Here is a 16,196-nt window from a genome sequence, read left to right as displayed (position 1 = left end):
GTGGGTCAGAGAGGAGTGTCCTCGCTAGAGCGCTTGTTGAGCGAATCGATGGGATGATGTTCTTGTGACATGAGTCTTTTCTTAACGCTTAAATGATGTGAGAGATGTCAATAATATCATGATCAATCAAGTTTCATTTAAGCCAAATGTGTTAAAAATTCCTCGACGGTGATCTTAATGATGTGGTCAAAATATTACTTGATAGTCGACTTATATAAAAATTGAAGTCAAGTGAGTCATCCGACTATGGTTCCTTTAATGCTAAGTTAATTTCATAATAAAAAATAAAATTACTTGATAGTCGATGTATGATCTCGATTATTGTGGTTTAATAAAATTACTTGATAGTCGACTTATATAAAGACCAAAGTCATGCGAGTTATCCAACGTGGTTCCTCTAATACTCAAGTTAATTTAATAATAAAAAATAAATTTTTTAAATAAATATTAATTGATCTCGATTATTATGGCTTAATAAGATATTTATAATGGATTTAATTAGAATGGATATTTACTATATGAACAAAAATATATTTTTGATATTTAACTAGAAAGAATATTATGTGGCATGACCTCGATTTCGTGAGTCTATCATTTTTTTCAATCTGATGGCTGGCTAAGCATGTCCATGGATTCACGTGGGACCTCAAAGCCAGGAAAAGAAAGCAGACCCGCCTGGCTTCGAAAGAGACAAGACCTGAGGGGTGACCCGACCGCCTTTCACGTCAGCGCAACAGCACGAAGAAGAAAGCGATTCGGTGCACATTCCATAAGCTCACCGCTGTCCTCCGAGACCCCATAACCCTAATAATACGACGACCAGCATGACTAGACCCGAAGATATGCGGCCTATTGGAGAGAGGAGGCGAGGTCGAGAGCGTGAAGACAATTCATCGAGTCAATGATGAGCACGAAAGGGCTGTTGGGACAGCTCGGCTTGACATTAAGTAAAGTCGCGGAACAAGGACACCCACAGACAATGATGCAACGTTGAAGTCGTGGAGGGGATAAGCCATCGCCAACGCTTCTCTTGCCTTGTGTGCCTCTCTATAAAGTGATAATAGCAACGTATTTATATAAGAATTGAGTGATTACGTCCAATTATGCAGCATGTCGGTGTCTGAACTACTTGAAGTAAGGTTACATCCAAGAAATTGGATAAATCGACACAAATTAACATATAAACGAAAAGAGTTGCAATATACATACACAGTTCCGTGTTTCGTCGGTCATAAATGTGTTTTTGTCAACACAAAGTCTTCGTCTTCTGGTTTTATAGTAGCTAAATATTTTTTTGTTCTCTAGTAAATATGACTTGTTTGTTCATCGTATGATTTTTTCTGATCGCGTTCATTGATGAGGCTAATTTCTTTCGCTAATTCTACCCGTTTGTCAGTTCCATCAAGTCGATTTCTGAGGTATCTTTCTCTTGGCCACATTTACGCATAAAGTTGGACTCCATCACCGCGAGAAATCAGAACAAACACTGACCACCATCACGATCATGATCGACCGGAGATTACACACGAAGGAGCACACCACCATCTCGTGATCTTGGATGTATGGAGATGGAGTCAGAGATGGATCGAGGACTTGAATCAAGGAACAGGAGCAGAGAGAAATAAGGATAAACAACAAGGTGCATGATCGAAGGAAGCAAAGTGCACGGACTTTTCGAAATAAGTACGTAGGAGCGCCGACGACTTCGACAGCCGCCTCAGTAGTCGGTGGTCGGGAGCTGCTCGTGGGAGTGGCTGATGAAGAAGAACTCGTAGACGATCCCGGCGAGGCCGCCGCCGATGAGCGGACCGAGCCAGTAGATCCACTGGTGGGTCCAGGACCAGCTGACGAGGGCCGGGCCGAAGGACACGGCGGGGTTCATGGAGGCGCCGCTGAAGGGCCCGCCCACGAGGATGTTGGCGCCCACGATGAAGCCGATGGCGATGGGGGCGATGGTGCCGAGGCTGCCCTTCTTGGGGTCCACGGCGGTGGCGTAGACGGTGTACACGAGGCCGAAGGTCATGACGATCTCCAGCACCAGCGCCTCCCACGCGCTCACCCCGGACAGCCCGAAGGTGCCGGTCTCGAGCCCGCCGGTGGAGAAGCGGAGCAGGAGGCAGGCCACGGTGGAGCCCAGCAGCTGCGCGATCCAGTAGAGGATGCCCCGCAGCAGCGTGATGTTCCCGCCAACGAACGCTCCGAAGGTCACCGCCGGGTTCACGTGCCCGCCGGAGATGTTAGCCCCCACCGACACCGCCACGAACAAGGCGAAGCCGTGCGCCAGCGCCGCCGCGATCAGTCCCGTGGGCGTCGCCGCCCCGTCGCTCGTCAACTTGTCTGCACCCACACGAACGATCATCAGGGGTCCGGCAAAGACCACGCAGGATAAGCGACAGAAAGACACAAAGAGAAGAACGTACTGTAGGCCATGCCGGAGCCTTGGCCGGCGAAGACGAAGATGAGGGTGCATATGAACTCAGCGAGCGCGGCCTTGAGTGCACTCGGGTGAGTTGCCTCCTCCGGACGTCCAATGGCGATCTGAGAGAACGGCATCGTTACTCCTCTGCTGTCTGAACCCTCTCAAAGGAGCACTTGTTCCGCTTCGATTATGGTGTGGAGAAGGATGAAAGCTTCCCGCCATATATATACTGCCAAGAAGCGACAACGATGACCGGGATAGCCGGTAGCCGGTAAGCACATGCCCAACCAAAACCATTCATGACAATATTATATTAATTCATTCCTCTTTCGAGAGGCGCAATGGATAAGATCCACGTGATCCGGTCCACCCCAGTTTTGTATTCAGTACAGCTCAGATTCGTCCGCCGCGGAGCTACGCTAGCGCCACGTGTCGGGTCGGTCCGGACACCGGAGCCGTCCAACGTGGATTAGGAAAGGACCACACGCGCACTGATGTGACTGGTTCCCTCCGTCTCCGGGATCAGCTGTTCCGCGTGCCGGTGCTTTCGCCCGCGGAGCCGGGAAACGTTGGGTGGAAAGAGTGTTTTGTGTTCCGCTTCCGGGAAGAGTCGACGTCGATGACGGGATTAGAGCTAAGCATACGATCTTTAACTATGGGGATAACCTTATCCCCCAATTGAACGGTGGACCGTAGTGGAACTTCAATTTTCTTTTGGGGTCACCCTCTCTCGAAATAAATAATCCTATCAATTTTATTTGGGTATAAATTTTGTTTTCGTCAATTAAGCTGTCCACTTCTAATGGTGGCACAAACAAGGAATAGACAGACGACAGGCGATTAATAAAAACGACGTGACGTGGCCGCCAAATGCCTTACCAACTCTTTCATCATTTTTATTTAGATTTAAAGAAAGTTATATGAAAAGACGGAGTATGGATAAACGAGAAGTGACATCACTCTATTTAATGCTTTGAACCATTTGGATGAGGATGGCTGTCTCATAGAGGGAGGGGAGGGATCTTTGCAATTAATTTCAGGAACTCATTTTGCAGCTTGAGATCGCTTTGGTGCTCTCACAAATGTCAATTTGTTACCGTTCAATTATTTAGACCGACACCTTTGTTCTCTTGTTGTCGTGTTGTATGTCTCGCATGCAACGTTTTGGCGAGCATGAAGTGAAATGGTACCTATGATTATGATTACCGAGTATTTTAGCTTTTTATGAGGATTTTATGTACTTTAATCATAATTAACACATGCGGCTAGCAATAATCCGGTTCACTATCAACGACCAAGTCAATTATCTATCTCCTTACATCAAGATGCAGAAATTGATGGCATTTCCTCTCAAACAAATGTGATTGATTAGTGGCTGACACCATCCATTTTATGAAACATTGGAGTCAAATTCTAGAAGACAACCAATGTGCTCTCTGTGCAAATGGTACTACAAATATAAGTGTACCTGCCCTCATCATTCGGCAAGCAAACAAAAGTCCAGCCTTGACAACAACTCCCATGGCTAACTTGTGGGGAGCCCTAGACATGGAAGGAATCATTTGTCCCAGAGAAGATGGCCGTGGACATGTGCCAAAGCACATGCCACCCTGTCTGTCCCATAGTGCGTGGATGCAGACGCTCTACCTGAGACGAGTTGTTTACCATGGTGGTTCTAATCCTCTCACTAGATAGATAGATGGATAGATAGATAGGGAGACAGAGGTGACGGTGATTCACGAGATATCCAAAGGTAATCGGAACAACCATGATGTGTGCGTCGGAGCGACTGATTCTTAAATGGCAGACCTGTCCTCACAATCGAGTCTCGTGCAATATTGTCTTGACGGATTACACATGCTGAGATCCGAGTGGGAGTCTATGGACTCACCAAAGCAGGCAAGTCACGTCCCAACATCTGCTTCACGGACGGGTCGCGGCGTTATGACAGCCGGTGGTGCCAATCGATGGACTCCCGTCCTTCTCCTGCCAGCAGTAGCAGCGATGGACGAGTCATATTTGCTGCTTGGATAGGAAAGAGCGCACGTGAAGTGCGGCTCAGGCGCCGATCTAATAATCATCGGTCTCATCCGTCTCCTCGCGGACGACGCTGGGGGACACGTGACCAGGCTGGCACGTTCACTGGTCAGCAGTGCTGGTCCCGTTGTGGGTCCCTTACCCACATGGGGTTGCCCATTTATGTGCGCGACGACGGAGGCCTTCAGAGCTGGGAATCCAAACGCAGGCGCGTCCCCAAACAACGAAGCCTGTATTCGAATTTCGACTCCTTCCCTTTTGCTTCCGCCGCTGTGACTCATCTTAACTGTGATTGTCCTTTTTGTCTCAATGGTCCTTCTTTTTTTAGTAAATATCATACGAATATAATTAAAAAAAAATATTCACTCTAATTTATACTTTATACATGACAGTTCAATCAAAGTTTAACCCACTATAAAAAGCCCATCGGATTATAAAAATCGAGATTAGTGACTATTCACACCCTTGCTAACTACTGACTAAGGGTCAAAAAGAAATATCGAGAAATCATCCGACATAGATTTTCATAAAAATACTTTCAAGGCTCTCTTCCAACTATATCATACTTTCTTACACACGTTGTCTTATTTTTTTCTAAAAATATCACACGTATATAATTACATAGAAAATATTTGCTCTAATATATTTTTGATATGTGACATTTCAATCAAAGTTTAATTCATTATAAAAAGTTTATTGGATCATAAAAATCGAGATCAATAACTATTCATACCTTTATTAGCTACTCTCTGGATCATCGAAAGAATCATATTAGGAAATGAGTTCACCTCACCTCGACTCCTGAGTAAGTGTTTGAGTGTTCGAGTTTCTCTTCACCTCACCTCGACTCATTCCTGAGTAAGTGTTTGAGTGTTCGAGTTTCTCTTACAATCATATCAGACTTCTTGTACGCATGATCCAAAGTTGAATCAACTTGATATTTTACTCTAACATATATTATATATTTATTAAATTTATGATTCGATCTACAAACCCATCAATATATATTTATTAAATTTATGATTCGATCTACAAACCCATCAATAGGAGGAGTGATGTGAATTTTAAGATTGTATTATAGGGGAGATATATCCCTCACCTATCACGTCTGTTGTAATGGTATTGATAACAAATTTAATAATGACAAATATTTTGATTAGATTACCTTAAATCTCAAAAAAAATTGAAGTTTTCTAGAACACATGACCATGATAAATAATTTACAGCTTGTCACCATTAGTCATAGGTTAAGGCATTAAGAGAGAGTCAAAAATTACTTACAAGCTTTAATTGGAGAGCTAGGATTGTTGCCAACATCGGCTTGTACCCTAAAGCTCAAAAGGTAGATAATGGGCCCTTTAGCAATTTATTATAAGCTCATATATTATTACGAAGGTATCAAGTAGCTTGATCGATAAAAACTTTGACATACTAGCATAAAGTCATAAGTTTAAATCTCATTTTCATCACTGGGCAACATTTTGACACAGAAAAATGGGTATAAAAATGAATTTGCACCACAACATAATAAAGAACACTCATATATTCCAGAGAAATTCTAACCTTTATGTGAGTCATGTGAAATTATTATCGGAAGAGATGGAATGCCAGTTTCACCATCTTGTGCACATGGTGTACAACACCCTTCCACATGGAATAATGCACTACGGATACAGTCTCACAGCCTAAGCAACAGATACAACAAAAGGCATCATGTCTATCAAGATAGAGAAGCAGCTTATATTAAGGCCCCGAACTGATCGCAAAAGAGCTACAACAAACTAATTCACCATAGAAATTAGTCGCCGGGAGAGCTTACTTGATACATCGACAGATAACCTTTTATTCCTCAGCATCTGATGACTGAAGGAAGACGTACGAACACAGAAGAATATGTACACCGATCTGCCGTGCCAACCTTTCCCTCGTGCCAAACCTTATCGTGCAGAGCAGAGGTGAGTTCATCTCTGAGAAGTTCTCTGACCATGAATCACCATCATCGAGTGACATCCTCAGACTGTTACACATGTGGACGGACCATCTCTTGTTTGTCTGGTATTGTAAGAGCTGCAGCCTGGACACTTGTGAGCCAGGACATGATATCGGACACTAGACTTCTTTCCACAGTCATTGCAGAGTATTGGGACCTAATTAAGAACCAATCTTGTCAAACCATAAACCTAAATGATATCATTGCTACACTAATATAGGGCTTACCATCTTGTTATGATATATTTCCGGCATTGGTATGGAAGCAACCTGAACATGTTTGAGCGACAGAATTAAGCATATGAAAAAAAAATAATAAAACCAGCCAATAAATCAGCAATTGTTTTCAGAAAATTATAGGATACCTCTTGGTCAAGCTTCTTCCAGACACTGGACATATCACAAACTGATCTTGAGCAGACAGGGCAGGAGTACCTACAGCACAGCAGAGCATTCAAATCGATTATATGAAAGCTTCTATGTTTGCTGAAGCTAATGACCTTTTCTGATCACTTACTGGGAATGCTGCCTCATCTCCTTCACGCACTCCAAATGTATCGTGTGACCGCAAGGCAGAACGCTGATATCCTTCGTCGAGTCAAACAGGTACTAGCCAAATGGAACAATGATATCAGATCACGAACAAATCAGTATTGCAGTTCAAATTTATTTGATTGGTCAAACATGTCTACCTCGAAGCAAACTGGACAGTTGTGGTGCATTGCTCTTTCAACACACCGATGTGAATCCATCAGCGAGTTACTATAACAACAACCTGAAACATTCATCCCAGGTGTAAAAATAACTTCAATTTACTCGATCAAGAAATAGGCATCAGCAATACCAAACCACAGAGGAAAAAAAAAAAGTGTACCACATCGATCACAGTGGAAAAAATTCTCCTCACCCCCGGTTCTGTACATTTAAACAAGCGAACAGATGTAAGAAAACCGAGTCTCATACTAAAACAAAGTAGGTGACATCAAACATCATTCAACAAATCTAACCTGCAGATGCCACATCCATCACAGTGATACTGCTTCTTAGAGACCTGGCACAAAAAGGGCAAATCTCTTAAGCAGCAAGAGAGACAAAATTTGCCGCAAAGTTAAGATGAGATACAGAATATGCTGTCTACATTTATTTCCTACACAGACTGCACTACAATTTTCCCAAAGGCCATACTGAGACTCCAAGACTTACATTGTCATCAAAGAACTTGCACTTAGCACAGAAGTATTTTCCCATGCAACCCCCGCACTCTGTGCAATATTGTTGGACCTGATAGAGCTCCAATTCAGTAACTGATCACATCAGAATTATAATAAAGTATGAGATTAAAGTGGTTCAGATTTTGAACTCACATCTTGCTCTGTGTTGCACAGAGAGCATATAACCTGAGAAATTCAGCAAACGCAAGAAAAATAACAATCAGTGATGAATATTAAGCAATGAGAAAATGAGGAATATTAGGGAAAACAAAAAAGAAAAACTATTGTAAAGAAAGTTGAGAGGGACATAAAAGGATATGGGGAGTCTACAAAAGTATCAACCTTATCCACAAACAACGGCAAGCCAAAAATATCCACATTTCATCATCACAGGTAATCTCCAACATTCAAATTATTTCAGCATTAACTATTATAATTCTCATCTAAGCTAAACAAAGAGTAGAATTGAATCATAAAATCTACACAAAAAACCAAAACATCTGTGAAATGAAAACAAAAGCCAATTCCTCTCTCATCCACGAAGTAACATCACACAAACGAAATTTTTCAGAAAGGAAATGAGATCTCAAAGAGGTGAAAAAAGAAGAGGATAACCAGAAGCAAACTATCAACAGACCGATTAGAGCTCCAACCTTTTGTACTTGATGGCGAGGAATCTCATGCCGATCACGCAGGTCGACCTTAAGCAAATTCTGCACAAAAACCATCAAAACTGAGACTTTTATTTGGGTCGTTCCTAATAAAATCTCGTAATACCCCGAAAGAGCATCGGTCAGGAAATCAAGAAGGCTCACTTTGGCGTCATTGTGACAATGTCGGCAATCAAACACCTCGCCGCAACACGGCGCCCTAATCTTGCATCTCCTCCTGTAGTGCGAGCAGCTGTTCCACCAAACAATGACATTGCAGACACAAATCAGAACCTGGCATTACCTGTTCAGAAGCAAGAAGAGGGATCGGGACGAAAGGAACCCACCCGTACTGCCCGGCTCCCAATTCCATCTTTTCCGCGATTGCTCAAAGATTGCTATCCTTACTTGCGTCACAACCTGAAACAAACAAAAAGAGAAAGGACTCAGAAACCGAAGCAGAAGAAACGAGATTCGACCCACGAAACAGATCCAAGATCGCAAATTTCGTTTACAGGTCCCTCTTTTCGGTCACCTATTAATCCACGCCCATCAATTGACGATAGAGAGAAACGAGCAAGGGAGGTTCTATTATGATCTTTTCGGGGGAAAGGAGAAGGTAAAGAAAGCAAAGACAGAATCGAGGTAGGGAACAATTACCAGTCCGGTGCAATGAAGCTATACTATCGGGGAGGAACTAAGAAAGGGAAGAGAACAGAGCTGTTGACATTGATTTCGGAGGTGGCACGATATATAAACGCTACATAGAAAAGATACATATCTGTGGGCGGGTGGGCGCGTGGGTCGTCGTGAGACTCGAGGAGCGAGAGGATAATGACGGGGGAGGCAGAGCCACGTTGGTTACGTGCAGGCGGATGTAGCGAAGGCGGCCGCCACCCCGTGTCCCGTAGCAGAAATCAAGGCCTGGTTCGGACGAAAAGATTGAACCCCCAAAAGCATATCTCAAAGGATCAAACGAGTCGGTAATTATCTTTTATTAGAAAATTATCTAAAATTTTTATTACATCAATAGACGTACAATAATACACGAATTAATTTAAATATCTTTAAAAACATTATTTTAGAATATACGCGCAACAAAGTCAAATTAGGGGCTTTGAAAGGGGCAGGTGATGGGGTAGTGGGGACAGAGAGAGAGAGAGAGAGAGAGAGATGGAAGATGCCTCCTCATCCCAAGTTGCGGGGGCCACCAACAGTCCACAGATTAGTAACATCGTCAGCACCTTATTCCCAAACTCCTGATTGTGATCCGTCGAGGATGACGTCGGTCGGAGCGGTTGCTTCGCATTAGATGCCTTGGATGGCTTCCGAGACTGAATGATCGCATGTCGACTTGATTTTTCTACTATTAACGTAGATCCGATCCGTTAAGTCGACGAGCCTGTGCGCAACAGGTGCTCGTGACTGACGGATGGATCTCCAGCACCCAAGTGTGCGTCACGATCAGTGCAATTTCGTCAGAAATCGTGTCCACCATCATCCTATCTTCGTGGGCCAAGTGAGGCCCAACTATCCGTCTTCTACGGATTGGGCCGCGAACAGCTTTGTTCTCGTGACCCCTAAACCGGTCGGCCGAAGTATGCCCAATCGCCCTCCTCGGCTAATTCTCACGCATCACAAAGCAACGTACTCACGAAGACGCTGCTCACTTATCGGCGAGTCCAAAGGTTCGTGTCTCCCATTGTTATCGGCTTCTATTCTCCAAAGAATAAGCTTCCTCAAACGTTGGATGTACAAGTGACACAAAGATATATATATATATATATATATATATATATATATATATATATATAGAGAGAGAGAGAGAGAGAGAGAGAGTAGGTACGAGGTCTTTGGCTTTGGAAGATGTGTTCAGACCCCACTTGTCCATTCTAATACATCACATGCCATCCGACACTAATGAACTCATCTTCAGATCCAAGTGGTAGAGAACAATTAAGTTCAACAAAGCTACCTGCTCCTTACTTCCACTCCAAGACATCTATCCAAGTGATTTAGGATCTCACCACAAGTTATATTTCTGATGAACGAGTGAGATATATGTATGTATGGATTTTAAACACTGTGATATCATAGCATGCATGTCTTTGGCACAAAAACACCCACCGGCTTAATGTCCAAGACAGAGAGCAACACCTGTGGCCACTATACGCCTCTTCTGGCTCTCTTGGAAGGGAAGCATCGAGGTTGGAAAATTAGGAGAGGGAAGAACGCATGTGATCGTGCAAGAGAGGTGGTGATCGGTACCCATCAACTTAGGAACTGGTCTTATAATAAAGAGGGGAGAGGTGAGAGGTGTCATTGACTTCGCTGCTCAGGTTGATGCCAACAAAGAGGAACAACATCTTTACTAACGAAACCAGCAAACATCTCACATATTTAGAATGCAATCTCTCTATGATATTACAATTATCAACCAAAACCTGCATAGTTTCCAATAATAACATCGGGTTCAGGAAAATACATGGCACATCGATCATCCGAGCACGTCGATCACACACCACAAAGTGCAGCGGCATGACGCTACAAACTGGATCTCACCCCAGATATAATAGCATGCTTGCTCCCTTAATTACAGTAAGGTAGTAAGAGTTTAGTATCTTCCACATTGGGCGATGTCTGCCAACAACCAGTACAGGAGAGTCTCTGTCATTAAATATCGCTTAGGTGAGGATCGAGTGAGATCACTGGTTGCAAGTTGAGAGGAGAGGAGAGAGAGGGATCCATCAACTGATGTCTTTGCTGGCAAAATAATGTTGCTGAAACTTTCATGCCTCACACAAAGAACAAAACATTAATCTGCTTAGCTTTGCTCATCACCTCCGCCTCACAGTAGGAACATGCATCACACATCTAACCAGCTATATAAATTATGTGTCCGTCATCGTTACCAACAAACCGTCCAGTTGTTTGAAGCCATGAATCCTGTGGCAAGCTATTCTAAAGTCACGGAGTCCTCCTTCCCGATCCAATCATGGAAGAGAGAGACGTGGGTGTGTGTGTGTGTGTTCGAGTGCAGTTGAGGGGCAAGTAATACTAACCAACACCTTATGGTGCTTTTCTTTATGCGTGGCTTCCGTATATATAGTTTAAATCTCTGCTAGAAATCAAGAGTCAACTACTAATTCTAAGTGATATTTGGGACTGTGATATACTTTTGAGAGTGCTAATTGGTCCTTTAGTTGATCAACCACTGCAAGCAATCCAACAGCTGCAGGAACCACTGCTACCAGTCCCCATCATCGTTAGCTCTGTTGGCTTCGAGAGGCGTGCATCGCCCATTGTATTTGCTCTGTTTACCTCAGATATATTAGATGGCTGGAAACTAAAACAAGGTAAGCTTTTAGCTAAACAAGCCCAATTGGAACTCAGCTGCGAGCAAGCAAAGGGAGGAGGAGCGTAGTTTCCGTGTGAGCGTAGGTTCTTCACAGAGGGCATCGTCAGGTACTCCCCATCATCTCCTTTGTTGTTCTCGTTTCCTCCTCACGTTGTTACTGACCTCCACCCCATGACTTTTATGGTGCATGCCAACCTTTTGCGAGTCTCGATGTCCCCATCCTTGGGCCCTGTGACAGTTTGTGCGGCCAACTCCTTCCTCCACAAAACATAGCTAAGTGAGAAGGAGAGCAAACAAGCTCCAGGATTAGGCATTTTGGTTGGTGTTGTGCAGTCCGTCCCCTCTGTCCTTTGCTATTGTTCCTCCCTTCACTCCACACCTCTCCTGTGTCCACCTAATTTTCCCTATGTTTAGTGCTGAAGGCCATGTATGTGAGCAAGTGAGGCCAAGTCATGGTTATCCTCTTACAATAATAGCAAGGGGCGGCATTTGACTCCCATCTGTGGATGTATAAATATATACATAAAGACAGGTCTTGCAATAAGCCTTCTTATTGTTTTAGCACCTCCACTCACTCTCTCTAGTTTCCTCCACCTCTTCCTCTCGTTCTAAGGGAGATGGAAACTCCGGAGGAAGCCACGGCTTATTCCAACAACAGCGACAGCGCATCCAATGATGAATTCGTTCATGCAGTAGTTAAGGGCAAGCGCACCAAGCGCCAGAGGACACAGCCGCCGCCTGTGCTGTCCATGGCTGTCGCCGACTCGCTATCGGCCTCCTCGGCCGAGGCCGCCTCTGGGACCGTCACCGAGGAGGAGGAGGACATGGCCAACTGTCTCATCCTTCTCGCCCAGGGCCGAACGTTGGACGCCGGGCCCAATCTAGAAGAGCAGAAGGTCGATGCCGGCGGTGTTGTCGCCGGCGGCAGCGGGTCCGAGAGGTTTACCAGCCGAAGACTCGCGGAGGGGGCCACGACGACCAACGGCAAGGCTGGAATTTACGTGTATGAGTGCAAGACATGCAATAAATGCTTCCCGTCGTTCCAGGCGCTCGGCGGACATCGGACCAGCCACAGGAAGACCAAGCTAGCCGCCGGGACGACCGCGGAGGAGAAGAAGCTGGCGGCCGGCGACGATATCCTTCAAATCAGTATGAATTCCTTCTCAAAGCCGATCGCGGGCAGTGGGCAGACGAACACGAAGCCGAAGGTCCACGAGTGCTCGATATGCGGATCAGAGTTCAGCTCCGGTCAGGCGCTCGGAGGCCACATGAGGCGGCACAAGCCGCTGGGCGCCGCAGACAGCCAAGAAGCCAAGAAGGACAAGAGCTTTCTTTCGTTGGATCTGAACCTCCCCGCTCCCGCAGACGACGGGCTCCAGAAGCCGCCTTCGCCGACGCTCTCATTGGCCAGCAAGCGCCCGCTCATCTTCCGGGCTTCGGCATCGGCCTTGGTGGTCGACTGCCATTACTAACGCCACCGCGTTGACCAACGAAAGGCAAAATATGTCCATTATCACAATTCTTTCTTTACTTTTGACTGATTACAATTTGGGTTGTTGTGGCTTCTGTGAACAATTCATCCTTGTTTCTTCACGACTTCATACCGATTAATGGTTCTCTGAATTCTTTTCTTTGATGTACATGGCACTAATTAAGAAGAGATATGCTTGACATCTGTGGATTGAGAGACTGATGACATTGCGGTGACGTAAAGGTGAACAGTCTCTTGTTTTCTTCTCTCCCTTTCGAAGAGTCGCTGAGTAGTTCACCCTACCTTGAGCTTGTCTCGTTTGTAAGACAATTAATCCCTGTCGAGAGATGCCGAGGGCAGACGTGAGTTAGATAACCAGTGAGGCCACGCCAATGTGTCACACACTGCTTTCGTTCCAGGAAAGTCCAAGAACTGCACCCAGGAGCTGAGTTGATCAAGCCAGAAATGAATGAGATGTGTCTTCCAGGTTTAGATGGTGAGGGGGAGGAGGTGTTTGACAATGGAACATGGTCGGTTGGGCTGCTGCCGTTCATAATCCATCTACACCTATGATCGACAGCTATAATAGTGTGCACTGCCCTCTAGTTTATCTCGAAAGGTCCTTCGAGTGGTGGCACCAAAAGTGCAGCTAAGCAACCAGTTGTGGCGGCGTAAAGCTTTTGTGTGCTTCGCACTCTCACCAAAGGCGAACACTAATCTATTAGGTTTTCTTGGCAGATACGGAACAGCTGCGAGTGCAACCGTTGGAAATCGTCGGGCGCTATATGTTGCCCTTTGCGTTTACTTTTAGTGACAGCAATAAAGAAACAAAAATAAATATGATTATGCTTCATAAACGCAAATAAATTTCTTGGATAGAATATATCATATATTTATATAGGAAAACTTTGCATTCATAATCGCATAAAAGTCAGTTGAATTCGCTTCTAATTCTACATCAAATAGACGATTAAAATTTATTCCAAAATTAAAAATCGTAAATGTGTTGAGAGTAGACAAAGAGAACCCAGTTTTCATCCAACTCGAAACGCAAGGAGGATAAAACGTTTTGACTTTGACTTAACGGGGCCCACCCTAAAAAGAGTGGGATACCCTCCAAAAATTGGCGTATGCTGCTTAAGGTGGCGAGCACACGGTATTCTTTAGTAAAAGGCGAAAGAATAGTTCGCTTTGTGCTCACCACGCAGCTGCGTGAGTTGCGTCTGGAAGAAGCCCATGTTATAGACACACCATTGGCCCGTGCACCAGCTTGGTTAATCGATATGGGACTATAGCTCCGAGCCGGCCTCACTTTTCCCACTTCCCTCTTCTTCCCCAACCTACTAATCATTTGAGCATCGAATCACAATCTCATGCGTTGAGTATAAATTTCTGTATTCGTTCCGCTTTGTTGCTCTGTTATTTGCCGATGATGAGATTAAATCGTCAGGATTAGAAGTTCCCTTCGCCGTATGACTCTCAAAGTTTGCCCATTGTGTATTCGTACAACGTAGCAAGTCACTGTTGGTGGTTTTACCTAATTTCAATGTCTAACCCCATTCGATACGCTCTCTCCGACGCACATTGGATGGGGTTGGTGGCTGAATGGTTCACTGTCACGATTTGGTCTTGTTGGTGTTCAAAGAGTTCCGAAACGAACCAATTGGCCACTTAATCTGACTAAACATAAGAGAGTACAAAAAGATTGACATTGACTTATTGGGGCTCAAATCTTAACCGAAAAGGAACCATTCAAAAATTAGCGTACACTGCTTTATGTGGTGAGCACACGGTATTCTTTAGTAAAAGGCGAAAGAATAGCTCGCTCTGTGCTCACCACGAAGCTGCGTAACTGTTCCTGGCCTGAAGCCCATGTTTATATACAACCATTGAGCCTTCCACCTGCTTGCTTAAGCGATGTGGGACTACAGTCCCAAGCGGTCCCAACCGACTTATCCCATGCATTATTGCTCGAATATCAATTTCGCCTTTCCTGTTTGGTTTTCTTCTGTTCACTCCGCTTTATTGCTCCGTTATGCTTTTGTTGCCAATGAATCAATGCATGAAGTCATTGGAGATCTTTCTACTCCGAATACTCGTGTCACTCATGATCATACTGAATCGAAAGGATTACAGGTTTTTCTACAGTTTAGTGTCTACTTCTGCAACACAGCAAGTCACTGTTGGTGGTCATTTTTATAATAAGTTCTCTCCAATTCAGACTGGCTGCGGGTTGTCGTCAACTTAGACGAACAAAGGTGTGAATGTCATTTGATTTTGTAATGAGATATAGCTAATACTATATGTCGTCCCCTAAACGACTTGCTTCAGACAATGACAGAGCTAAACTCATGAAAATTGTTGATCTCTACATTATTTATTAGTGTTTTTTTTCTTTTTTCTGACGAGAGGGATTTGGTTATTTATAGGTATGAGAACATCATCTTATCATGATTTAACTCTTATTCGAAAATACTCAATGCTACCCATCTCGCCTAAAGCTAACGATGCATTCATGCAACCCACCACCCTCCTGTCTTGTAAGAAAGACAACAGTTAACTCCTTTGGGCACAATCAATCGTGTTCACGCCGATCGACATCCTGCTGAATTCTAACAAAATCTACAAGATTATAGATAACCCTCGATGTGGCTCAGATCATAGATAACCCTTTCCTTGTGGCTCCATAGGTTTAGTTAAATGATCATGGTGTTTGCCAACTGCCGAAGTCACCGTAGAGATGGTGTCACGTCATTGGTCTTTTACTTATGTTGGGCTTTATATATATTGATTTTATTCTTTCGATCGAGGCATTCAACGACATGAGACCGCCAAATTGGATTTATAATTTAGTCGGAGAAAACATCTGTGTTAATGGTGGCGAGCGCAACTGATCATACATCATCGAGGCAAAGCATCACGTTATTATATGGAAAGACATATGTATATTATATATCAATGAAATATATGAACGTAGGAATGTTAGAAAGATGGTGTAGAAGCAAAGAATGATTGGTTATCCTTGCAAAATGGTACGTACCTAATGATATACTGGAAGTTG

General features: G+C 44.2%; 3 protein-coding genes and 2 non-coding genes across 7 annotated transcripts; 1 reads left to right on the top strand and 4 right to left on the bottom strand.

Annotated features, from left to right (window-relative positions):
* Positions 1 to 1,474: 1,474 nt before the first annotated feature.
* LOC135666563 (probable aquaporin TIP1-1) lies at positions 1,475 to 2,628 on the bottom strand. The gene is made up of 2 exons (XM_065178157.1): positions 2,421 to 2,628; positions 1,475 to 2,337 (listed from the first exon to the last, which is right to left on the bottom strand). Exons 1-2 carry the CDS (start codon positions 2,551 to 2,553, stop codon positions 1,718 to 1,720), a joined length of 753 nt encoding a protein of 250 aa, XP_065034229.1. The 5' UTR covers positions 2,554 to 2,628; the 3' UTR covers positions 1,475 to 1,717.
* A 3,353-nt stretch (positions 2,629 to 5,981) lies between these two features.
* On the bottom strand, positions 5,982 to 9,095 carry LOC135666561 (E3 ubiquitin-protein ligase RZFP34-like). Of its 3 annotated transcripts, XR_010509809.1 has the most exons (14): positions 8,967 to 9,094; positions 8,654 to 8,726; positions 8,472 to 8,559; positions 8,310 to 8,369; positions 7,810 to 7,842; positions 7,649 to 7,726; positions 7,453 to 7,496; positions 7,320 to 7,360; positions 7,138 to 7,220; positions 6,963 to 7,054; positions 6,811 to 6,880; positions 6,674 to 6,715; positions 6,276 to 6,603; positions 5,982 to 6,141 (listed from the first exon to the last, which is right to left on the bottom strand). XR_010509809.1 is itself a non-coding variant. In XM_065178153.1 (13 exons), the coding sequence occupies exons 2-13, from the start codon at positions 8,677 to 8,679 to the stop codon at positions 6,469 to 6,471; spliced, it is 792 nt and encodes a 263-aa protein (XP_065034225.1). In that variant the 5' UTR covers positions 8,680 to 8,726; positions 8,967 to 9,095; the 3' UTR covers positions 5,982 to 6,468. The 3 variants fall into 3 exon arrangements, 2 of the variants coding, with proteins under 2 accessions (XP_065034225.1, XP_065034226.1); XM_065178153.1 differs by having other exon boundaries at positions 5,982 to 6,603; positions 8,967 to 9,095; XM_065178154.1 differs by lacking the exon at positions 8,967 to 9,094 and adding an exon at positions 8,842 to 8,958 and having other exon boundaries at positions 5,982 to 6,603.
* A 2,544-nt stretch (positions 9,096 to 11,639) lies between these two features.
* Positions 11,640 to 13,269, top strand: LOC135666562 (zinc finger protein ZAT5-like). Its single transcript, XM_065178155.1, has one exon. The coding sequence runs from the start codon at positions 12,282 to 12,284 to the stop codon at positions 13,134 to 13,136; it is 855 nt and encodes a 284-aa protein (XP_065034227.1). The 5' UTR covers positions 11,640 to 12,281; the 3' UTR covers positions 13,137 to 13,269.
* Positions 13,270 to 14,224: 955 nt separating this feature from the next.
* Positions 14,225 to 14,345, bottom strand: LOC135666568 (U5 spliceosomal RNA). The gene has a single exon (XR_010509813.1). It is a non-coding gene; the product is annotated as a U5 spliceosomal RNA (small nuclear RNA).
* Positions 14,346 to 14,865: 520 nt separating this feature from the next.
* Positions 14,866 to 14,981, bottom strand: LOC135666569 (U5 spliceosomal RNA). Its single transcript, XR_010509814.1, has one exon. It is a non-coding gene; the product is annotated as a U5 spliceosomal RNA (small nuclear RNA).
* Between the last annotated feature and the right edge of the window lie 1,215 nt (positions 14,982 to 16,196).

The sequence above is a fragment of the Musa acuminata genome, unplaced genomic scaffold, assembly GCF_036884655.1.
Source record: "Musa acuminata AAA Group cultivar baxijiao unplaced genomic scaffold, Cavendish_Baxijiao_AAA HiC_scaffold_1109, whole genome shotgun sequence".
Lineage (NCBI taxonomy): Eukaryota > Viridiplantae > Streptophyta > Magnoliopsida > Zingiberales > Musaceae > Musa > Musa acuminata.
Note: the sequence above shows the minus strand (reverse complement) of the source record. Positions and strands in the feature narration are given on the sequence as shown.

What these genes read in the sequence shown, in the direction of transcription:
- LOC135666562 (XM_065178155.1), top strand. Translation starts at nt 12,282, where the DNA reads ATGGAAACTCCGGAGGAAGCCACGGCTTATTCCAACAACAGCGACAGC.
- LOC135666563 (XM_065178157.1), bottom strand. Translation starts at nt 2,553, where the DNA reads ATGCCGTTCTCTCAGATCGCCATTGGACGTCCGGAGGAGGCAACTCAC. An exon ending in AGGCTCCGGCATGGCCTACA is followed by an intron (nt 2,338 to 2,420) that starts GTACGTTCTTCT and finishes GTGTGGGTGCAG; the next exon opens with ACAAGTTGACGAGCGACGGG.
- LOC135666561 (XM_065178153.1), bottom strand. Translation starts at nt 8,679, where the DNA reads ATGGAATTGGGAGCCGGGCAGTACGG. An exon ending in CTCGCCATCAAGTACAAAAG is followed by an intron (nt 7,843 to 8,309) that starts GTTGGAGCTCTA and finishes TGAATTTCTCAG; the next exon opens with GTTATATGCTCTCTGTGCAA. An exon ending in AAATATATCATAACAAGATG is followed by an intron (nt 6,604 to 6,673) that starts GTAAGCCCTATA and finishes GTTCTTAATTAG; the next exon opens with GTCCCAATACTCTGCAATGA.